We start from the raw sequence: 24,834 nt of genomic DNA, 5'->3' as shown, positions 1-24,834 counted from the left end.
CATCAGTCACCATTGTTGCATAAAATCATACATGAGTTGTTGTGACTGCTTTGGTGGAGATTATAAATGATCTACATATAGCGCTGGAGAAGTAAGCTTGGCAAGAATGACTTCCAGCAATTTATGTTGTTACCCATTTTTCTAATGCAAGACTGCTTCTCGGCTCTTGTTCCCTGAATGCTGCATTTTTTTAATAATATTTTTCAGCGACTGCATTTTTCTTGTGTCTTGAAGTAATCTATCCAACGTGAAAAAACAATTTGTGCTACACTAATACATCGGTTATAGAGGAATTGCGCCCACCCTCACCTGTGATGGATCAACTACTGATCAGCTAATGATCAAGTGATTATGAAAGCCAGCATATAGCTCAGTTGGAGGTGGAGAACTACAGGAAGCAGTCTGGCTCCTGCGGTGGATCCTGGAGCAGGGTGACTCCCAGGCAGATGGCCTGCAGGAGGGCTGATGGAGTGCTACAGGAGTCTAGGTGGCTCCTACCGGAGACCATAGGGAAGGGATGATTGATGTACTAAATTTGGATTGCTTGAAAGAAACAAATCTGAAACCCTAGGAAAAGGGGCTTGAGGCAGACTCAGACATGGCACTGCTTATATCCTGGGCTGAGAAGGCAAGTCAGATCCAACATCGTTATAATGTAAAACGGTACAGTATTGGAAATAAAGGGTATAGAATCTAAATTCACCATAACGATGATATTGAGGCACTGTGAAAGGACACTTTTTGCACCACACGATAGTATAATTTGCATTACTGTTAATCTCATGCCACTTAGGTGTGTGTTTGTTCATTAAAACAAATGTTTTTCTTTCAGACTGAATTTTGTCTTTCCCTGTTGCACTCACTCCTGATATATGTACAGAGTCTGCTTGATATATTCCTGTTTTGCTGATAAGCTACAGCAGGTTCTCGTGTGACAAAATTCACCTGCCCCAAGACTCAGCCTTCAAAAGATTAATTTTCTTAATAAACATAAGTCCCTTTTAAAATCTTTGTGTGCAAACAAACTTCTCATTGGTTTTTAAGGGTGACAAGCTTTTATGATACAAATATTCCCAGGAGACCTGCTAATCCTATATTGTGACATGGATACACATGTAATGCAACGTCGTTAAAAATATATCTCAGCAAAGAGAACTGTTGAATTAGAGTAATTCTTTTGAGTCACAAACACTTTGCAAGTTTTTCATTACATTTTGAGCTCATCGTTTTGTTCTTTTGCATCATGTAATTTAATTTTTGTTATAATATTTCCATGCGTTTGGATCCATGAAGATTTTTTGACTGTTGACTTGAACCAAACTTGTTCAATGGTCTTTCTGATCCTTAGAAGGGGAAATACCATGGAAACCATGCTAAATTAACAATGGTGGGATGGTAAGTGTCCACTTTATCATCGAGCCTGCTACGGTATTCATAAATGTAACACTGTGTTTGTAATGCTGGGATGGATAAATTGTAAGTTTTTTTCAGAATTAAAGAAAGTCTCATGTTGTTTTTCTTTGTATCCTGTAAGGTTTAGTAAATCGTATCCTCTCCTCCCTCCATGCAGATGATTTGTGAATCAGATTTTTCCAGCTCCAGTGTCTTCAAGCCTGTCCAAACTTACATCTCCTTTTCTTTCATGAATAACTCTTGCTGGATATTCCATTGCCAGCTCAAAACTCCATTTCTCCAAAATAGAACTACTTATCTACCTTCCTTTATCCATTTCCTATGCGTCAGTTCTCTATCACTGTTGACAACTCTTATTATATTCTCAGACTCTCAACTCCAGAGACATCTTTGACTCCTGTTACCCACATATTCAGACTTAGTCTTATGCATCTATTGTACCACCTAAAAATCCACCTTTAACAGTGTGTACCAGCCCCTCTCAGGACAAGGAGAGGTTAATCCCATATTCTAGGCAGAGGAAGCCACACCTTCTCTTCACTGCTAGGTATGTTCCAGCTGGAAACTCAGGATAAAACGGAGCAGTCCAGCTCAGTTGGGCCTGACCATCAAAGAGAGAGGACGCATGTTGCAAACTCCCGGAAGCTGCCAGTGTCTCAGATTGCAGAAGCCAAGTGTTCTGAGACCTTGGCAGATACCTGCCTGCCTGCAGAAACCTGAGAGGGGATGGAGTCCCCAGGAACTTTGCAAGCCGACAACCCTAGAGGCCCAGGTGACCTGCGGATGACAATGCGGAAAACAGGGAGGAACTGGGACACAGACAGTGTGTTTCAGATGGATTCCCGCTGTCCTAGTGGTGAATACATTCACTGCTACCAGGCTCTGGGTTGGGATCCGGTGGAGCAGGGAGGGCCTGGGTCTCCCTACCCCAGCCACCACCCACTGCTGGGGGGAAGTCCATCCCCCCTCTGGTAATTAGGCCACACAACCTCTGCTAAGGAGGCAACCATATTGACTCTGTCTTTTAGGTCACACAATTCTGACAAGGAGGGCAGCCCTATTGACTTTGGCTATTAGGCCATGCAGCCCTGCATAGGAGGGCTGCCTTATTGACCCCAAGTAATTAGACCATACTTCTCTGAGGCTGTGTGGTCATTCAAACTCAGCTGCAGGTCTATAATCCCCCAAAAAAGGTGACAAAGTGTACCAGCCCCATGACAATTGGTGAAGAATGCGGGTAGCGACCAGGAGCTGCTGAAAGGCCTGCTCCCTCCTGAAGTATAGTGTGCAGTGTGTGCACATATGTCTCCTGTGCTTTGGAAGACTGTGCTTCAATCTTCCTCCAACCTCCCCTTGAGATGATGCAAACTCATTCCATGCCTAAAAAGCACAGTCCCAGTCCTTGGGATTGTGAATCTTTAACATTCAGCTGTGTTTGGAGCAATAAATTTGCCATAATGTACACCAGTAATAATTAGTAATCTGATAATGCTCTTACAACTCCTGTTGTGGTTATAATCTTTTCTCGTTATTGTTAATCCTTCCCAATCATGATGTTTCTTAATACTAATAGGAGGCAATGCTTTCAGTATAACCCCTGCTCTAAATGTCTGATCCTTTTGTAACTCTAAGTAAGGTACTGAGCGTAAATTTTGTATAAATGCCATAATATAACACTATGATCCTTCACAATGTACCATATTGTTGTGGCAACACAAATGGATACTATCTGCAAACCACAAATATATAACTAAACACAGCATGAGGTAGAAGGCTTATGTCTTACTCTAACCTTTAATTTTTTTGTCTTGCGATTTTCTTCACATTTTAAAGAGAAATTGCCACCTAATCAATGCTGAATATTAGACCATTCAACAGTGATTTAATTAAGTTGATTTTAGAGATCAGTTAAACAGGAAATATTAAAATCTTTTTACTATTTCTGCAAGAATTAGATGCACTCTGAAAATTTGGGATTATTCAGTAGTTTCTATTGAGTTTCCCCAAATCATTCTTTTTATCCTGATATGTAGAGGCTATTGGAAAGTATTAGCATGAAAAGGTAGGTGACACTTCCATGCTATAGATATTTTCATGCTGGCATAAAAATGAAATTTGTATTGATGATAAATGTCTTACATAAATTAATATACCTGGCAAAATGCTGAAAATTATAATGAAAACATTTTCATGTTTTTCGCCTTGAATTATTTTAATCTCTCCACAAAGTAGCAAATCTACGGTGGTTTGTTTTCAAAATACAAGATGATGGAAGATGACTGTAAAGAATGTTTACAAATAGCCAGTAATTGGTTTGGAAGACAGTAGACATGTATAATATTTTAGCTTTGACTCTCAGCTACGCCTTTAACTGTGGCATGATTTATTTTATTATATGCATTACAGTAGTGCCTTTGGCTCCTTCCAAGATAGGAACCTAATTGTGCTATGTGCTGTGTCAGACACCTACTAATAGAAGATTCCTACTATGAAGATCTTACAGCCTGAATAGATGAGACAGAGAAAGGAGGAAGAAAGAGGTACAATATAGAAGCAGAAGATTGAGATTAGGGGCACAGTGAGATGAAACGTAATATTTTCAAACATGCCTAAGTGATTTAGGACCCCATTGACTTTCAATAAGAGTTCAGCTTCTAAGCAAAAATGGGATTTAGGCTCCTAAACTTTTGAAAATCTTACCCTAATTCAGTGGTTCTCAACTGGGGTGTACGTCAACTCCTCTAGATATTTGCCTAGTTTTCAACAGGCTACATAAAAAGCAATAGCAAAGTCAGTACAAACAGACAATGACTTATTTCTATTGCTCTGTATACTATACACTGAAATGTAAGTACAATATTGGTATTCAAATTTATTTATTTTATAATGATATGGTAAAAATGAGTTATTTTTCAGTATTAGTGTGCTGTGACACTTTCATATTTTTATGTCTGATTTTGTAAGCAAGTCGTTTTTAAGTGAGATGAAATTTGGGGGTACGCAAGACAAATCAGACTTCTAAAAGCAGTACTGTAGTTTGGGACGGTTGAGAGCCACTGCCTTAAGTGTCTTACCTAAGGTCACAAAGAAGAGATGTCGGAGAGCTGGGAAGTGAGCCACTGTCTCCCTAAACAACAAAACCCTATGATGCCGGAAGGACAGAAAAAGCAACCCTATGATGCCGGAAGGACAGTCAAAAGTGCAGCTTATTCTGAGTTGTGCAAATCTCCACATGTGACTTGTGCTCCTTCAGCAAGTTACTTGAAAATAAAGAAAAATAGACATGATGTTTTACAATGATTTTCAAGTAGAGACATCTTAATTATAAAGCCCATTTTTTTCCTCTGTTAGAAAAGTGTAATTCTGTTGACTTTAGTGAGATTGCAGAAATGCAGCACAGGCCTGTGGAATGCAGACTTTCTGCCTGCTAATGTGTCCAGTGCTAAAGTATAGATCAGTGGAAGAAGAATTTTTAAAGGAAAAATTATTGCATGAAAGCTGTTCCTTAAGCAAGTTCGCCATCCTGGTTTATATATGCTACTGCTTGAATCCTACAGTATAACTTGAACCCATTTGACATCTGAGACAAAACTCCCATTGATTTCAGTTGTGTAAAGTTGAGCCCTGAGTGCTTTACTAACATGTAATCCTATTGAGATCAATACTATTTTTTTTTCTAGTTTGTTTAGGTTGATATTTCATAGTGTGGCTGAATGCAGCTCTGGTTTATCTCTTTATGTGTACTGGCTTTAGTTTCTTTTGTTATATTCAAAGATTTATTATAGCACAGAGCAACTCTAAAGAATACGCTGCTTCGGAAATAATTTTGAAAGGTATATTAAAATATGAGTCCAACTCTTACCTTGTGTAAATCCACATAGTTCCATTCACATCAGTGGAATTACACTGATTTACACAAGATGAGGTTATAACCTGTCATTTTTATGCAAAGAGTCAGCTGTCTGCAAAGGAAAAGTCCCTTCCTCGTACCAGCACTGTATACCATTGTGTACCAGTGCTAGAATCAGAACAATTGCAGCAGGAGCAAAGGGACCATTCCATATATGGGCCACTGGGGCATACATTGCCCTAATAGTGGGGGCCAGTGTGGGATTTCGAGCGATGTCCCGACCCCTAACTCTGCACAGGAAGAAGCAAGTTACTAAAGAAGGGTGCAACTTGTGCAACACCCATGCTTTAGAGGAACCTGAGGCACAGCTCCTTCTCAAGGTCCCCCTGGAGAATGTGGCTCTGCATTGTCCACCAATATAGGGATGTGCCTTGAAGATATGATAAACTTAGACTGGTCTGACATTCTGGGTTTCCCATAAAAACATTCACCGTCTTGTCTTCTCCTAACATGACTCTTTACTGTCTTGCTGGAGCTGTGTTGGTCCTAGAATACGAGAGAGACAAAGTGAGGTAATATCTTTTGTAATATCTAGAATCGCTTTGTATCCTGGATGACGTACACCTCAAATGCTCCAACAACAACTATGTGGGTGAAACCAGAAAATCATTACACTCTTGAATGAACTCACACAGAAAAATGAAAGAAGACAAAAATACCATATCTCCTATGGGCAAGCCCTTTTCACAAAGAGATCACTTCATATCTGACCTCTGCCCTCAAAGGAAATCTGCACAACACCTTCAAAGGCAAACATAGGAACTTAAATTCATAACTCTGCTAGACTCTTAAAAATCATGGTCTCAAAAGAGAAACTGGTTTATGGCTCATGACAACAAATTGTAACATACTAACTCTCCTTTGCCCTATGACTTCAGAGGTTTTAATTGCTGTGATGGTGTGTACAAACCCCACACTGGAGAACAAGTGATAAGGAGCAGCTCTGGGCCCATGCCACTCCACCCAGTTGCACCTGCAAAGCCTGCACGTGCTGGAGATGTAGTTTAAAAGGGCAATCAGAGAGGCTCAGAAGAGGGAAAGCAGTGGAAGGGTACAGACCTGAACTCTGGGAAATAACAGCCCAGGACCCCTTGTTGCCTGAGACCTGACCACACTGACTTGACCAAGCCTGGAGAGACTGGTGATTGTTTGGGAAGGTCAGAAACTTCAATTTAGTTCTTTAATTTACCCTACAGGAAAAAAGGGGAACTCAGATAGGAAAGGTAGGAAGTGTTCCAGATAGGCAACTGTTTAGCACCCCAAGATGCAGAATGTAGCTACCCACCATTGAGCCCTGGACTGGAGCCCAATGGAGTGGGTGGTCTCAGGCTCCCCTACCAATCTGTGAAGTTAGGACAACAATAAGAGTCCCCTTGGCAGGGAATCCAACTGGGAAAGATCCTGAATACACAAGAGTCCAGTCTTAAATTCCAGAGCTAAGGAGAAAGTCCTGAAGCCCTTTACTCCGAAAGGGGTGGACTAGAACATATGACTCGGCCAGAGGGCTGAGCCCAAAAGAAGCGACCAAACCTACAGGATGGAGTTGTAGAAGAGAGGAGGACCACCAATCACACCACTGCTTGACAAGTAGGTGGCACTGCCAGTGAGGGTCACCTTCCACAATTGCCCACTTCATTTTACTTGAATTCTTGCAAGTTGTGTCAACCCCTTATGCTTAACAGTCTGTCCCACCTTGTATTTAACTGTGACACTCTGGATACCTTTTCCAGACCTGAAGAAGAGCTCTGTGGAGCTTGAAAGCTTCTCTTCCACCAACAGAAGTTGGTCCAATAAAAGATATTATTTCACCCACCTTGTCTGCCGCATTACTATAGCATATTCAGCAAAGATTTGATTCTATATTCTTATCTGCTCTGCACTTTTGGATTTGATTTGTTTTATTAAGCATGGTACGCTAAATAGAGAATTAATTTAGGTGTAAGAACATGTTTGAACTTTAGACAAATATAGCTACAATTATGGTAACAGCAGAGTGCATACTATTATTGTATCTGCCTTTGACAAATTCAGACTTCAATGTCAAGTGGCTGACAATGGGATCTCATTGTAATTTGCAATATATTAATGTAGATTATCATTAGTACACAGCTGAATATTGTAGAAAAAATGGGAAGAAATTAACTTTTATAAGTAGCTTTTAATTAGAGAGGAACAGTGGGGGTGAACTGCAATAGATATACCATGTTTTCTTTCCTGTCTGAAGCCAGAAGGGCCTTCCAGTGCTTGAAGTGCAAGTTTGGTGGCAGTGCTGGAGGAAAAGATTCTTGGATTGAAAGAAAAACTAGAGACACTACTGAAGAGCAAAGAATCTGAGGAATTCCTGTACATCCAGATTTGAGGAATCATCAGTATCTCAGGTTGAAGGAAAAAAGGAGCTCAAGAATTTGGAAAGAGAGGAATTGGAAGAGGAGGCCTGGCAGTTCATAAACACCAAAAGCAAGATGTCACAGTGGCATTCTAAATGGTTGGAGATAGATGAAGAGGGGCAGGCTTTGGCCACCAGAGAGAAGAAGACCAGGAGGAACTCCACACAGCTAGAAGTTTCCAATCGATACCAGGTCTTCAATGTGGAAACTGTGGAAGATACCTATTGAATTCCAGCTGGTCCCAGGGAATGGAGATATCTAGGGGACACTCCTATGAATGGCAGCTCAGCCCAAGTTGTAAGAAAATTAAGCTTGTCCACAAACTGTCCAAGTCTTTGGACTCCAAATGTCCAAGACAGATTATCCTTTTTGGGATTCACACTTAGTAGAATCAAAACAACATTCTGCAAGGGACAGATGGACAACAGGATGGTGTGCTGCTTTCCTGGAGCCAAGACATGAGCCATCACTCTGATTGAATAGGCTTTTGAAGTCAACAGAAAAGAATGCATTGTTGATGATTCATATTGGCACTAGAGACACTGTGTTGCCAGATATCTCACAGATAGTCGATTACGTTAGGGAACTTGGAAGCGTGCTGAGGAAGAAAAATGTCCAAGCAATCTTCTCTGAGATCCTTCCTGTCCCACAAGTAAAGGAAGACAGAAGGCAGAAGATTCTGGGAGTGATTGGCTAGGTAATTGATATAGGATGGAAGATTTTAATTTTGTGCTGCAAGCACCCCTTGACCATGAAGATTATCTGAACTTTTTGTGTAAGGCTATATTTTGGAATAAGAGACTTGTTTAGAAATGATGGCAACTCTGAGACTGAATACAGAGCTGTTGACAGTATTTGCACTTCACATAGGTTACTGAACAGCCATCTTTCAGTTCCTACTGATCTTGTTTGGATCAAAACCTGTCCCGTACAGATTGCAGACTGTAAAACATTGCTGAACCCTCCACTAGTTGAACCTACTTAATGCAAATATTTAATTTTGCATTAAGTCCCATTTTCTAGAATTACAATGTTAATCAGTTTACAAGTCAGGTCACCAATGTGCTCATTTCCCCATTTGTAAAATGTAGATAATGCTATTTACCTTCCTTTGTAAAGCACTTTGAGATCTGTTGTTGAAAAGCGCTATATACCAATGAAGCATTTTTCTTAGCATTGCTTCCAAATACTCTAGTGTCAGTAGACCAACAATAAATACTGTCACTTATACACCCCGTTATTCATAGTATATTTTTTTTAATTTTTAAATAGAGTTTTTTAAAGAACTTTTAACACCAGTTAATCCTCTATGACAAGCCCTGGGTTGGGTTTATCCAGTCCAACCCAATCTAGAAAAAGGGGACTTTATTTGAGCACTTGACATTAAAAAAAATAAAGAAAGAAAGAAGTGGCACCAAGAACATGTGCTCCCAGGTTTAGATTGTGTCTACAGATAGTACTGATATTTTAAAGAATATAAGATATAAATGTTCTAATGATGGTACTTCTTATTAGATTATGAAAGAGAATCCTATCATTATCAATAATGCTCATCAGTTCATGTTCAAAGATAAACTGGTACTGTGAATGCAATACTGGGGTGATTGTTGGACATAGTATATCATTTTCCTGGACTAGCAATGAGCTATCACATAGGATCTGCAATTTTCACTCCCAATGACTGGAAGTTGATTACGGCCTTTAGTGTGCTGCTGCTGAGACCAAGAAAAAGGATTCAGTTTATTCTCAGAAGGTAATAGTTACAGGCACCACTTGAATATCAGATGAATAAGTGCAATTCATTTTCAATTTTCCCTCAAACAATATTATAAATAACAACGATCCTTAAAAGAAATTTCTGATATCTGATTCTTATTAGAACTGGTTGAAAATATTTCTGTAGAACATTTTTCTGGGAGAGGATGCCATTTCATCAAAATCAAAGTGTTTCATGGGAATTTGTTGATTTTTTGTGAAATTTTTTATGGAAAAAATATCAGAACAAATTGTTTTGACTTTTTTGCTTCGATAATGATGAAACATTTCATTTAGATAATTTTAAAACACTTCATTTTGGCTTTAACATTTTTTATTTAGTCAACATTTATATTTTAATATACGTATGTATATTATGTGTATTATATTTAATATTTTATAGTATGTTTTCAGCATTATCAAAACAAAACGTGATTGATATTGTTTAAACAAAACATTTCAATGTTTTTAATCAATTTTTTTTTTTTTGCAATTTCCATTCTGCAAGAAATTTTGAAATATCAACTCTTTTTGTTCAACTTTGGAGCAAAAACAATTTTGAAAATGCCAGAATTTCTCCTATGGTGGAAATTCTGTTTTCTGACCAACTCCAATTCTTATGTATCTAAAATAAGAAATTTAAGAAACTATAAGAAAAGGCTGCTTGAATTTTAAAAAATAACATTCCTCTTTTGTACATTTTGAAAGAAGCAGAAGAATATCACTCTTTTACAAATGGTGAAATGAGACGGAGAGTGTAACTGATTTGCTTAAAGCTATTTTAAGAAAAAGACAGATTACTGCAGAAAATATTATAAAGGCACCATCTATATTGTTGGCCAGCTGTCATCTTGAGTTGGTCACCCATCTCAACAAGAATATAAGAGAAATAGAACAGATCTGGAGAAGAGTAATGAAAGTAATTAGAATTAAGGAAAAATTTCCACATGGGATGTAGACAGATTAGGAATATTTAGTTTAAAGAAGTGACATAATAGAGGTATATAAAGTAGTAGATTTTGATTTTATTACAGAAAGAGAGAAACCGGGTCGTAAATATTTTGTACCTTATTTGTAAGTTTTTTATTCTTGTGTTCAGCTATAAATAGTTATGAACATAGTGGAGCCCAGGAAATGAGTACCCTCTCATTCTGGGACATGAACTCAAAAGATTAAGAACCAGAAGTGTGTATGTAAAAGATCATTTACCTATTATAATACAAATATAAAGGGCACTCAAGACTAAAAAGGCAATAATTAAGCTGTGGTACTCCCTTCCACAAGATATTACCCAGGCAAAGGGCTTAGCAGTATTCATAAGAGGTTACACATTTGTTTGACTGGAATATCTGCAGTGAAATTAATTTAATTAGGTTGAAAATACACATCTGATGCATATAGTCATGCTGTAGAACATAATCCAATTTCTTAATCTTCTGGGATTAGGAAGAAATTTCTTGAAGGGGCATGTTATTGCATAATTATTATTTAGAGTTAGCTTACATTTACCTTTGAAACATTGGATATTGGCCACTGTTTATGATAGGATAGTGGACTGTTGTAAAGACAGCGTTCATCGGAGTGGTATAGAAATTCATTGTTGCTCACCGAGAGCTTAATTTGTGGAGGGCTCAGCCCCAGTGCTTCTCTTCCTGCCAGCGTGCAGCCCTGGCGCCTCTTCGGTCAGTGAAGAGGTGCACATGAGGTCATGCTGTGCGGAGGACGTCATCATTCTTACTTAAACCAGCCCTTATTTCTTCTCAAATTAAGCACTAGTCACAAAGATAGCTTTTCCACTGACTGGAAATAGAACCCAGGACATCTGACTGCTGGTGTGCTACTCTTAACTGCTGGATGCTGCCTCCTACTTTTTTAATAGAAATTTAGTTTTTCACTGGGAATCATCAGTTGTCTGACCCATTTTTCCTAATTACCGCAGCAACCTCTGAACATCAGGCATGCGCCATTCAGAAAACATGCAGAGCTCACCCCAGTCAGTTTCTTCAACTGGTAGCACAACAATTTGGAATCAGTAGCCATCCTTATAATAAAAATAAATTTCTTCAGATTGTTCAACATGAACATATGCTGCTTTCACGTGCAATGTAATAGCATAACATAAATCTACCAAAGAGGAACATTCTCAGATTTTTTTGCTACGATTAGAGGTAACTAGATTTATATATTACATATAATTCAACAAATAATAAAAAGCATATTTGACATCATTGACTTACATGTTCCTGGCATGTGGCATATTTTAAGATACAGTTATTAGTTTCAATTTTTAAAAAAGTGCATAAATCATTCTCAATGTGCAAATCCACAGTCCAAGCATTTATGGAAAAATCCTATAGAATTTTTAAAGGAACCTGTATATTTCTGTAGGAAGGATATCATTCTCTGTTCAGTTCTAAAAGATGGTTTAAAAATTCTTTAGAACAGATCTGATACTTTGTTTGGGCTCTTACACTAAACATATGTAATTAATTTCTGTAAAATCCTAGAGAGAATCATGCCTAATACATTACATCAGTGGTTCCCAACCTTTTAGTCTCGAGATCCACAAATATAATTTTTACAACCCTGAAGGACCATCAGTCTCTGCCAGCAGCCCCTCACCCCTCTCACTACAGCCAGAGGGAAGTGTTCAGTGAGGCGGATCTCCTGTCCCACCCGGCTGCAGCCGGGAAATCGTGCGCTCCACCTGGGTCTCTAGGCAGTGGTTCCCTTCTGCAGCCAGGGGGACAGGAGATCACTGCTCCAGCAGGGACCCCAGCACCTAGGACCCAGGCGGAGCACTTTGCCATGCTCCCTGCTACAGCTGGGGGGGGGAGTGCTGGGTACTTAGGCAGCGAATTCCTTCTGCCACCGGTGGGAAGGGATCCACGGGCCACGGATTGGGAACCATTGCATTACATAGAACAGTTCTTTAACAGTGATAAGTATCCATTTGTGACTTCTGAAGATCATTTGCCTTCCTGATACTTCCCTTTGCATTCTTATTCAATTGTACAGGGCCTGAATCTGCATGACTGACATCAGTGGGCCTGATTCTGATCACATTTAACTCACAGTAAATCAGGAATAACTCACTGATCTCAGTGAAATTTCATCAGTGGAAAAGCCACGTGAGTGAGAACAAAATTAGGTGATACTGAAGTTACTTTGATAAGAGCAGAACTGAATTCCAAAAAACAAACTGGAGTCCTGTATAAAAATTTAGATATTTTTCTATACCAGGTATGCACCAACCTGTGTCTCACCTGACATTCCTGGATTGCTGTGATGATGATTTATCTGTAATTAAATTAAAAATGTTGGAATTTAATGTTACTTCCCTTATGAAACCTTAAAAATGCTGCAGAATCAGGGTTCTGGATGCTAATCCATCCATATTACATACATCAGAGAGAACACTGATGCCTGGCTGACTTGAAGAGGTACATCTTACTGGGCCTATAACTGAATCAGTGATTAACTGTCAGGAAATGCTGGAGGCCATTATTGCTGTTATAAACCACGAAAATATAAAAATAAATAATTGCTATTTTACGTGTTGAAAGTTAAACTGTGTGGCTGCATGTTGTTATGGAGACAGTCTTCTGTTTAAAATCTTTTCCAAGGAATTACAGATCAGTCTTATTAACAGGAAATCATGAGTTACATTCTGTTAGCTTTTATATGATGGTAAATGTGCTTGCTTTGTTTATGCACAAGTCTAGAATGATTTGTTATATACTTTAAAACATAAATTAATATGAATGCTGGTATTTTGTCATTACCAATTAAAGAAGAAAGCATGTGTCCCGCTTCCTTTTCTTTGATCAATGTAACCTTAAGTGGAGTTGGGCAAACTGTTGTGGTCAAAACAGTTTTTCAGTGAAATGTTGTTCAGATTAACCTGAACAAAGGAGGGGAGGTGTCATTTGTTTCAGCAAGAATAACCAGAAAAAATCATTTCTGTTGACGAATGATTTTTTTTGGTTGATATTTTGGTTTGTCCACCAAACCGAAAAATCGGTTATTTGCTCAGCCCTACGATTCAAATCCTGAACTCTCCTAAGCACTTGAGATTTGACTTTTTACCTTGATGGATCTTATCCTCCTCTCTCTCTGACCATGTTTACATCAATGAAATACCACTGACTTCAATGTAGTTTGTCTAATTACATTGATGTAAATAAATGGAGAATTTGGCTTCTTTTACATTCTGGCAATCCACTCAGTAGGGTTTTGGCCCTACAACTTTTTATCATGGGGATAATGATCCTTACTGTCTTTGTAAAGTGTGTTGAGATCTGTTCCTGGAAAGCAGTATGTAAGAGTGATGTATTATTATTTATTTATAGAAGTGCTCATTAGTTATACTTGAATACAGTGTGGCTTTCTGGAGAGTATGGAATATAGAGAATGTGATTAATTTGTAATTGGACACATTTCATCCACTAAAAATGCAGTATGCAAATGAATTGAAGAAGAGATAGGGAGGAAGGAAGATGGGGGGGAGGGCCTCTTACCTTTAATCAACCTTGCATATATTTCATGACAGTTTACCAGCCCAGGAATAAAATCTTACTCATCCATCATCACGATGATGAAAAAGCTAATTATATTTTTACTGGACTATCAACAAAAATTACACATTCTGGAGTAGAATTTTGCAATGCTGCTCTTTTGTCACAATCAGACCATTTGACAATACCACAGTCATACCACTTCAGAATAAACTATTTGTAGGGTAATAGCAAAGGAAGAAAAGAAAAAAAGAGGAAAAAGAATGAGGTAGGAAAGATAAGAGGGGGAGTAGAGAAGGAAGAGGGGAAACTATCTCCACCAACCTATAAAATGTTCATAGGTACAAGCTAGTATAACACATTTTTTAAATCTCATGCAAATTTAGTGGTAGTGAATGTATAGTGCTCTGGATCCTGTAATATATCCATAGCCTATGAATCTGAAAATCTCAGCATGTGAATATTTATTATAATTTATTTGTTCATGTAACACAGCAAAGCTTTAAATATTTTGCAAACATGAAAGTGGACAAACTCCCTGCTTTTGAGGAAGGTGTATTCAGAACTGAAAATTTGTGATGATGATGGGGGGGAGGGGGAATAAAAAAGAATGACAGAAATCATTTGTAGGTTGTTTTTTTTCCAGAGCACAAGTACAAATCATTCAGAGATATATAAAATGAATTTGTGAGGTTATTGAAACAGCTCTAGTCACAGCACATTTGATTATAACTAGAATAGACAGAGCTACCCATTGTACTTTCCCATAAATGATTTTAATGTGATCTCATTGAGACAATGTGAACTTGACTCATGTGGGACCTTTTGCTTGCTGTCACATTGCAGTGATTTAGTAATTACTTTTGGTCTGCTAAATCCAAACCTGAGCCCTTAGGTTAGAAGATGAATGTGAATAACACAATAATTCACCTCGCGTGTTTGTACATTACTCACGTGCCTGCTTGTCTCTCAAGTGAAATAATCTCTTTCAGTGATGAGATAAAGACAATAATCTACTTTTAACAGTCCCATTGCTTCAGTATAATCTCTAAAATAGTTTGGGGGGTAATTGTTAGAAATAAACCTGGTCCCTATATAATGGTATAATATATACAGCTTCGTCTGTTTTGAAAGACATGACTTATTATCAAGTGTGATTTATCACTGAGAAATTTCCTGGCATGGGGTATAATGCCTGTTAATTTCAGTTGTGTAAGGAGTGACATTCCATCCCCAATGTGATAATGAAAATCAACATTTGAATACAAAGTCATTACTTCCATGAGTGACAGGCATGCTCGCAGACATGGAAATGACTCATTGTAAAGTCTATAGAATACCTTTCTTTTAAAATTAATTTTGTATGTCCCTTTGCCTTAGTTTATTAAGACTGATTTGTCAGTTATATGAAGATGCTTTATCTCTTTCAGTAGTACTGTCTGAAGTTATTAATTAAGTGTCCTAGTTTGGTGCTGTACTTTTCAGGTCACTGTGATGTGTCATTGAAACAGACCCATTAAGATGAGTGATGTGTGTTGTAATTTCATTAGTGTCATCAATAATGTATTACACTTTCCTTTTAGTAGTGTCTCTGTGTTTTGTGTGGGTCAGGCTGACTATATGAATTATATTTTTAAGATCAAAATAATTAAAGATGAAGGAAGATATTTAAGCGATTAGGCAAGAGGGTGGAATTAATGTTGTTTTAAAAGTGTAGGCTACAAAACCGATTTCAGTTACAGAATGTTTTAGTGATTGAATTACATAGAGTATATGTTGGTGTCCTGGGTATGGTTCTATATATAGCAATCGTATATCAGTATTAATGGCTAGGTATTTTTCAAAGCAGTTGTAATTTTTAATTAAAACACTTTTACTGACTGGCAAAAACATGGAAATACAAAAATACATTCTAGCCATTTTTTTTTCATTTGATGAAACTTGGAGATAAAAAAATAAAATAGAATACACTGACTCTGTAACAATTCATAGAGAGAATTCATTATATGCAGCAAAAAAGGTAGTATGGTTTGCAGTGCAGAGATAAGTAATTGGAAAATATAAGTTCCTGGTGAGAATCCATAGAAGAAAAATTTTTAAAAGATACTTATAAAGTTACTTATGCTTTTAAAGCATTGTCGTATGTCAAAAAGAAAAATAGATCCCACCATGCTGTACAATAGATCACTGTACTCAGATTATATTACTATTTCAGAAGTTAAGATTTTTCTTTTAAATGATGATAAAAGATGGCCTGTCTCTCACATTCACCAGACAACTAAATAAGCCTCATATCAGACAAATATGCTGATTGTTACTCCAGTCAGTTAGGAGTATTTGTCGTATATAGTAGTCTGTAACCAACCTGCCCTTGGAATTACAAAGGCAGAGTGAAAATGTGTTAAGCCCTGTAGATGTGCGTAAAGATAAACAAGCAATCTGTTTTGTTCATGTGGCTTGTTTACAGTAAATTTTAAAGCTCAGGGTGGATGTGGTAAAGATAGGTCCCTCTATAGCTCTGAAGTGCACTTTCTCATTGACCTCAAAATCTTGCTATCTTTAGGTTGCCATCTCTTCTCTATGGGCCAGATCCTGGGCTGATGTAAATGATCACAACTCCATTGAATTCAGTTGACGTACAATGACTTACATAAGTTGAAGATCTGGCCCTATCTAGATACCTAAATCCAGACTACAGTGCCAAAGATTTTAGGTACTTAGGATGAAATCCTGGCTCCACCGAAGACAAGGAGAACTCTCATTGACTTCAACAGTTTAAAATACATCCCTTAATATCATGTTTATGTTTCATTGCTTGGCACAATTTAGCCTTAAAAATGTTGAGATAATTTTAAATGATCAGTGTTATTTCCTGTATTTCATGTAAAGAGTGTTTTAGTGGGGAGAGAGCATACAGGGAACGGCTTTTTCCCATCTCACTTTGGTGCCAGACAGGACTGCAACAAAGCTGTGAAGAAGGAAGAAGGAAGCTGTCAGGAAGGCTCCTGTGCTGTTCACTGCCCACAGGGTTTGAGAGTATGACCAGGCTTCCAGTCTCCTGAGCATGTATACTGCAGTATGTGGCTCTCTGAAAGAGCTTAATCCTCCTCACTATGAAGTCGATGGGGAAACCTTGTACTGATTTCAGAGCAAGTAGGATCAGGCCCTCAAAGAGCAGTAAGATGTGCTACACAACTTGACCTTCCTGAGTGCATGACTGCTCTGGGACCCAGTGCAAGGCCGGCAATGCTCCCTTAACCCTCCTTTAAAAAAACAAAAAACCTCTCTGGCTATCAGCATGCACGGATTTCACTCATTGTACTACACAGTGGTGCTGTGACTGCATGCAGCATAATCCGGTCAACTTTGAATTTATGGTACCTCATGTTCACGGGTAGCAGAAGCATGTTAAATGGAACTCTGAAGTGGGGACTGCTCTATTGTACTCATGCAGTTCCCCCCCACACATTTACAACGATTATTTATTTGGTGTAGCACTCAAAATATACTAGGTGCTGCCCTGTTGGAGGATACAAAGGTTATCATTCCTATATCACCATGCTAATAGTTGGGTACTGTCACTCTTTGCATATTTGATAGTCAGTGTAAGAGCAAAAGAATTAGAAATAGGTAGGGCTTGTAAGAAATTCACAGATTTGGAAAATGTCACTCTTTATTCATAGCCTTTTGTTCAACAAAACACTACTGAGCATAAGTGGCTGTTCTGAGTTGCCATTTATTTTGCCACTTCATTACCACTCCTTCTTGTAGACTGGTAATTAGAAGACTCTGATAGTAATCTATGAAAGATACTCTTTTGTAGTCTTCCATTTTCCAGGTGAATATCCCTTCCAGTTTTATTACTAATTTGCAGTTGCCACTGGGCCTGTCACATAATTAGGTTACCAACGTAATGTCTCAGCTATCCTGCTTTCATTGTTACTGTTTTCTTGTTCATGCTATGGAATTTCTTCCTTCCTGTGTCTTTCTGGATAAAGTCCTGCAGAAAATCACTTATGGCTTTTTTATTTGAAACTTCACACACTAAGGTTCATAATCGAAGGAACCTATAGGTGGAGATTTATGATATTTACATGATTCTCTAACAGGAACAATGATTACTGCATTTAGATAACATTTATAGCCTGCTTTTAAAGACCTACAGAAGTCTCATGGAAACCAATGAATAGCTTTAAATTCAATCCTGCAACATCTTATGCAGACAAGGTTCCCAAAGAATATGGTGGTAAGTTTGCCTGCAATAGCAATTACAGGATTGGGTCCTGTATAAATAATTCTTCTCATATCTTATGTTTCCTGTATTGCTCTTTGGTCATTTTTTAAAAAAATTCCTAAGGATGTTGCCTGAAAACAAAAGTTTTTGTTTCGTAAGGGTTTTGCTGTTCCTTTTGTGTATTCTCCAACTTAAGTCTGTTACATTAAAGATGGTTGCACTGGTGGTGATGTCACAGAGGAATCTGGGTGAAATAAGGTTCCTGCTGAAGTCAGGGAGAGTTTTGCCATTGTCTTCAATGTGACCTGGATTTCTCCCTATGACATTAAAGTGTGGGGGTGGGGCTGGGGGGGGGGGGGAAGGAGGGAGGGAGGGAGGGAAAGCAACAGGAGTGGATAGGAAAGAAAATACTTCTTTCATACATAGGATTCCCACTAATAACTAAAATCTTTTAAAAGGGGGAATAAACGCAGTTCCGCTGAGAACATGAGATACTTTGAGAGATATAATGAGCCTAAGTGTATGATTTCTACTGAGTCCTAAATGACTGAATGGACAAGAAAGAATCTGGGGTTTCTTGGATAGAGTTTGTAAATGTTTTTAGCATACATGCACCTAGAGCGATGGACAGGTGCACTTTCGAAAACCAGAATAAATATACACTCATATTTTTCAGTGTGCTGCAGGTTAAGTTTATTATGGACAATACATGTCATTTGTTAAAACACAGCTGTTACTTGGAGGGATCCTTGATGATTTTTGATGAAGTCATTGTTTTCATCTGAGTGAAGAGTTTACCATTTTCCATTGTTCTCTTTTAGAAACATTCTTTACAGGCTGGATGAAAAGATGAGCCAATTTTCAGTACTACTGGAGGCGCTGGAGCACTGCAAGCTGCATCAGTCAAATGAGACCCTTCAAGCGGCCTTGTCAAAGGTGTTGAACAGCATAAATTCAGCTCAGGTTTACTTCAAAGCAGGACTTGATGTGTTTGAGATGGCCTTTGCTGGAAAGAAATGAGAAGACTCTAAGCATTCGAAGAAGTTTGTTTACAATTCACTGAGCAAAAGTTCCAGTCGTACCAGAATTTCTTTGAGATTGAAACCTTTTCAACTTTTTTTCTAATTGGTGTTTAAAGGTACTACAGTGTGTGTTCTAATAACTATAAAACAGTCTTTTGCACTGTTCACAGTGTATCCCAAATGTCTGTTTGAGAATGTGTAAAAACATACTAAGAGGGGAATAACACTTGAGAATTGATTTTTAGAAGGAAATCTGCTGTATTTTTATATGTAAAATATATTTTTTATGTCTAAGGGCTCAATCTTGCAAAGATAAGAGCCTGATTTTCAGAGGTGAGGAACACCTACAGTTGTAAGTATATGGGAGCTGTTAATGCTCAGCACCTCAGCAAATCATGACTGCAGTACCCTTAATTTCATTGATTCACCCCTTAGTCTTCCAGTGCCCAGATTTGTTGCATCTCCCCAACAAACTTATCTTTCTTCTTTCCTCTTTATGTCTGGGGAGAGGAGGTTGAAGGGTGTGTGTTTGTTTTATTGGCGTTCAGGGCATGCAGGATTAATCAGGAGGCACTCAATACTTTGCAGGTAGAATCCAACATTCTGAGACAATCCTTACTCCTGTGGATGACGCACATAGTATGAATGTTGCTTAGGTTCTGGGAGCGTTAAGAACCTTCGTTTATCCTATTTCTGCACCAGAAAAGGAGAATTTTAATTTCAATGAAAAGTGTTGGGTTTTTGTTTTTTTTATATGAACAATTCAAATGATTCACAAAGATTTGAATCAGTTGATGGGGTTGACCAAAAACATTTTGAATGTTTATGTAATTAAGTGCCTACTCTTACAGAACTAAGTGTAGTACTACACTGGTTACCAGAACGGTCAACCTTTATAATGGCATCCACTTTACAGGCCCTCTTCACTCCCAGAGTGGTATAACGGGGCCTTCATGTAAATGAGAATCAAAACTTAAAAATCCTAGGGAAGTTCTTAAGATTCAGGGCTTATTGCGTCATCAGCAGGACCCAGGCTGTGGACACACTAGTGCAATCACAGTAGTGCAAGCCACCCACAATTCCCTCTCCACCAGAGAACCTGGAATAGACAGCATAGCCCAAATAGATTAAGCATATCTCTTGTCTGAAACATAAAGCTGAATTCCCCTAATTAAATCCCTGTCTGAGGGAAACAATAATACCTCTACCACAGCATAGCATGGAGTTATTGATGGGTGAAGCAGGTACAGTTTGTATATCCCTGCACTTCTGTAGTGAATGTAATTGCACATCGGACAACTGGAATGCAAATCATTTAATGTTGCAAAACAGGTGATTGATGGGGCCAAAGTTTACTGCGTTTTAGTGCTTTAAATTCATAGATGGTTATAACTAATTCAATAAAATTTAGAGCATAAAGAAACACAGTTTCAACAATGATGAGTGAGGGATTAGAGCTGCAAGACAAAATGACCTGACTTCATTGGGACTTCCGGAGTGAAAAAGTAGTTGCTGGCTGGGGTCCTAAATCTGTTGTCTCAAATTTGCCATGAAAATAAAAAGAGGCATTTCAACTTATAATGAAAATGGCCACATTTCTGTTTGAATGTAGAAAAATTTCACCTGGGGAAAATTGCAAAAAAATCCACAAATGTGTCCAAAAGGGTGCAACTTCATGTCAGTACTGTTTAACAAGAGCATGTTCCCAAAATGAAAACAGGAAGTTTTTTTCACAGCTCTGAGTCTTTATTTCCCCACATATTGTTCTTCAAAAATATACTTTTATAAATACAATTATTTGATACAGAGTGCATGCAACTGTGCTTCAGTCACATTTCAACATATGTTATTGACACAGGAAAGGATTTAACTCTTACCTTTCAGCTAGCATTGGGTGCTTGTCTTGGCAAATCTCCTTCTTCCAGACAGGACTAGTAGACCCTTGCTGGGTCTGAAATGTAAAATCCCCCAAATCGTCCCTTTATCCAATCTGTGTTGGTTCCAATATTGTATGAATTGAGACATTTTGAGAAGATGGTGTAGTTTGTTACAACTGCATCATTCCTGACTAACTTTCCTTTCCCCGTTCCTCCAATAATGTTAGACTATGACCAGTTTAAAAATCACAGACCTTGAAGCATTCTACTGCAGATAACACCTTTATAATATATGTCTTTCTAGGGATGATCCCCTGCTCCTGCAGGGGCATAGACTTGATGGGTTACTAGATTCTAACTTGTCTTTTTCTATATTCTATGTAAGTGGGTGCTCATAGATAATTTTTGCACCATTTTACCTTTGAAAAGATACTATGGGCCCTCTCCTGCCATTATTTGTTACATGCAGTCTGGTTGACTCAGGAGATTGATTGCAAGATAAGGTCCTAAATATCTAGTGAATTTCTAATAGAGAATCTTCTCTCAGCCACTTGTTTCACATCAGATAAGAAAAGGTGTTAGTAAATTTTAATAGTTTACTCAAACTGTATTCCTTCTCGTATTGTGTTGAGATAAATATAATGCCTTTTTAAAAAACGCAGTATAAAGCAAACTCCTTGAAGGATTCTAAAAATATCTGTTACCTTTTCATGAGCATCGATTGCCAAACCCAGCATAACAAGTACATTGATTGCTGAATAATCTAGAGAGCCATACTCGCCAGGACCAGAAATCCTAAGCCTTGCAATATATGTGTGGTGAGGCAGTTGATAATAAAAGGCTAACATGATTTTATTAATGCACATTTTAGTGAGTCCATAAAGAACTAAAATATAATCAAGTCAGATGAATAACAAGTACATTGAAGCTGGAATTTCAGCACTAACTTTACAATGGGCAGTGAATTGCTTTTACCACCCAAGAAAAATAAACCCTTTTTGTATGTATAGTATACCCAAATACACATATGACCTGTTATAGTGCCTTATATCTTCCAAGTATTATGCATATACTAATGATAACCTCCCCATCCACATACATAGAGGTGATACCCATGTGATAAATTCCAGATTGAATTTACCATACACTTAACTGTTTCGCCTACCCTCTGCCCATTATCACAGCTTCTAGGACTTGTTCAGCTCTATGGAGCTATAAGAAGGGCATTGCAGCAGTGTATGGGAAACAAATCAGTCTCTCAGGTAACTACTTTTTTTTCCCCTCGGAATAATTCCTCCTTATCTTTCTGTGGATCTGTAAGTTTTTACCCACTTTAATCATTATTGTAATATTAATTAAAAGTAATTGAACAGAGAATTGGGTATGAAAAATAGCTTAATTGTCAAGGATTCCACAGCCATTATTTGCTGGAAAGCCTGGACAAAGAAATGTGACTTGCAAGCCCATTAGCTCGAGCTGTAAAGGCTTGTTTCTTTATCTCTGGAGATCCCCTTTTCAATCTCTGCCCAAGAAGGTGGTCATCACACACACTGTCTAACAGACAGATACAGAGAAACCAGGATATACTAGGAAATCTAGAGAAGGGTATAACTCATAGGGTAAAAAAAAAAAAGTACATAGAGATAGTTAAATACCATTAACTATATATTTTCAGCCAGACATTAAGAGTTTGGTGAAATTCTATGGTCTGTGTTATGCAGGAGGTCAGACTAGATTATCATAATATGATACGTTCTGGTCTTAAAATCTGTGACTCATTTTATATATATATATATATATATATATATATATATATATATATATATATACACACATAGAGAGAGAGAGAAAACTAAGTTTGGACTTAGACACATTTCAAGAGAGCAATTACAAGAGATGGGCCGATGCTCATAGCCTTATATTGTGGGCTATCATCCTTTGAGCTAAGGATAAATGGAAGTGACTGCTCTAAAGCACATTAATGTTGCTCTTTTAATGTACAGTTCTGTGGCGTGGAAGAAATTAAGTTGATTTAACTCTCAGTGGGAGTTCAGGGTACTCAGTAGCTCTCAGGATCAATCCTATCTCAGATAGGTGGTTGCCTGAGGGGCATTCCCTTTGCTCTAAGAACTGAAGACACATTCTTTCCAGCACTGCACTACTATTGCCTGCCAGAGTGGAAAGTAAAGTCCAATTTGAGATGTGTGGGGTCTGATTTTGCAACATACTTAGCATTATATAGCACTTCGTATGTTTAAACCACGACTTCAGTTGCTTCTGTGAATGCTCAACACTTCTGCAAGACAGATCCCAGGGTCTCAAGTCAGGCACCCAGAAGATTAGGACAGTTAGTGGCCACCTGTGGAAAGTTTAGTTTGAATGACTTGCCCAGCACCACAAGGAACTTTGTGTCAGAGGCATGGATAAAATCCAGTTCTCCAGGACAGCATTCAACTGCCTTAACCGTGAGACCATCCTTTCTTTTCCCACAATCCCATGTCTTATTCACTATACACTTCTAAAACTAATGAAGTGTAGGTTTCCTACGGACAGTAGCCTCCTTCACTACACAGCCCATACTCATCCCCAGAGCTAGTTCATTCTGTGCACTGAATGAGGCAGGAGCCCTATGGAAAAACAGTCTGTGATTATGTAATTAAAGACTGTACCATAAGGCATGTGCAGAAGGGGTAACAAGAAGTTACCTTTGACTTTGGAATCTTAATGTTCTTTTAACATGGTAGTTTTATGTGTTATTTCCTACGTCTTTAAAATAGCCAACAGAAAGAAACAAATCCCATCATGGTGCATCAGAATGCTACCCATTTGGCTGATTAACATGTTCGAAGCAGTCAGAACCACAGCACAGATCTCTGCCGTGGGGGTAGTGAGTAGTAGTAATAGGTTGTTCTCTTCTATGTGGACCAGCACTAGAGGGAGATGAGACCACACACTCTGCTGGGGTTTTACAAATATCTGCTGACTGCCGGTCAGATGCAGGAATCTTGGGTTCCATTCCAGGCTCTGCAGGGAGGTGTGGTTTAGTGACCCTTCCATCCATTCCCCCCAAGCTTGATCCTTTCTGCCTTGTTCTTGTCCCAGTCCTGTCTCTTCCCCACGCTGGCCGCCTCGGCCTAGTGGCCTAGTGCTACTCTCCTCACCTAGCCAGTCCCAGTTTCCATTCCTCGGGGTTCTCATCCCAGTCTCAGGCTTCCCCCTCAGTCCCATTGTCCTTGTCCGACCTTTCCCATCCCTCCCAACAGCGCCTTGCCCCAGTCTCCTTCCTAGCCAGTCGAAGTTCCTGCTTTGCAGTCCCCTCATCTAATCTCTGTTTTCCCGGCTGCCCATGTTCCTTTTCCCCAAGTCTCCGTCTTCCTCTCCAGGCTCCTCATCCAATTTTAATGTCCCGCACCCTGGTACCTCTGGCTCCTTGCCCCAGTCTTTGTTTAGTCAGTCCTCCCAGCACCCTGGCATCTCCTTATATCTGTCTCCCCTTCTCCCCACCTCATTCCCTCTGCCCCCTGGATTTCAGTTTTTCTCCTTGCTTCACCAGTCCTTGTCTGTTTCCAGTTTCTAGCCCCAGGCTCCTTGTCCCAGTCTACTCTCTGTGCCCCTGCTCATATTTGGGTCTATTCCCCTCTGCATTCAACTAGATTCCTCCTCCTCACTGCCTGGGCCCAACAGAGAGGACATTAAGAGCACAGGGTCCCTGCTCTCAG

The 24,834-nt window shown here is 38.7% G+C and overlaps 1 protein-coding gene across 4 annotated transcripts in view; it reads left to right on the top strand.

Moving 5' to 3' along the window:
• The window catches only part of NAALADL2 (N-acetylated alpha-linked acidic dipeptidase like 2), a 691,918-nt gene extending 672,508 nt beyond the window's left edge, over positions 1–19,410 (top strand). For all 4 annotated transcript variants that reach the window (XM_067536536.1, XM_067536537.1, XM_067536538.1 and 1 more), the window contains one exon: positions 19,038–19,410. In XM_067536536.1, the coding sequence (XP_067392637.1) occupies positions 19,038–19,236 (199 nt within the window). In that variant the 3' untranslated portion in view covers positions 19,237–19,410. The remainder of the gene's footprint in view (positions 1–19,037) is intronic.
• The last annotated feature ends 5,424 nt before the right edge of the window (positions 19,411–24,834 follow it).

The sequence above is a fragment of the Emydura macquarii genome, unplaced genomic scaffold, assembly GCF_026122565.2.
Source record: "Emydura macquarii macquarii isolate MOO-44397 ecotype Brisbane River unplaced genomic scaffold, CSIRO-AGI_Emac_v2 contig_3603, whole genome shotgun sequence".
NCBI lineage: Eukaryota > Metazoa > Chordata > Testudines > Chelidae > Emydura > Emydura macquarii.
The sequence above is the reverse complement of the archived record's forward strand: the minus strand, read 5'-3'. Positions and strand labels throughout refer to the sequence as shown.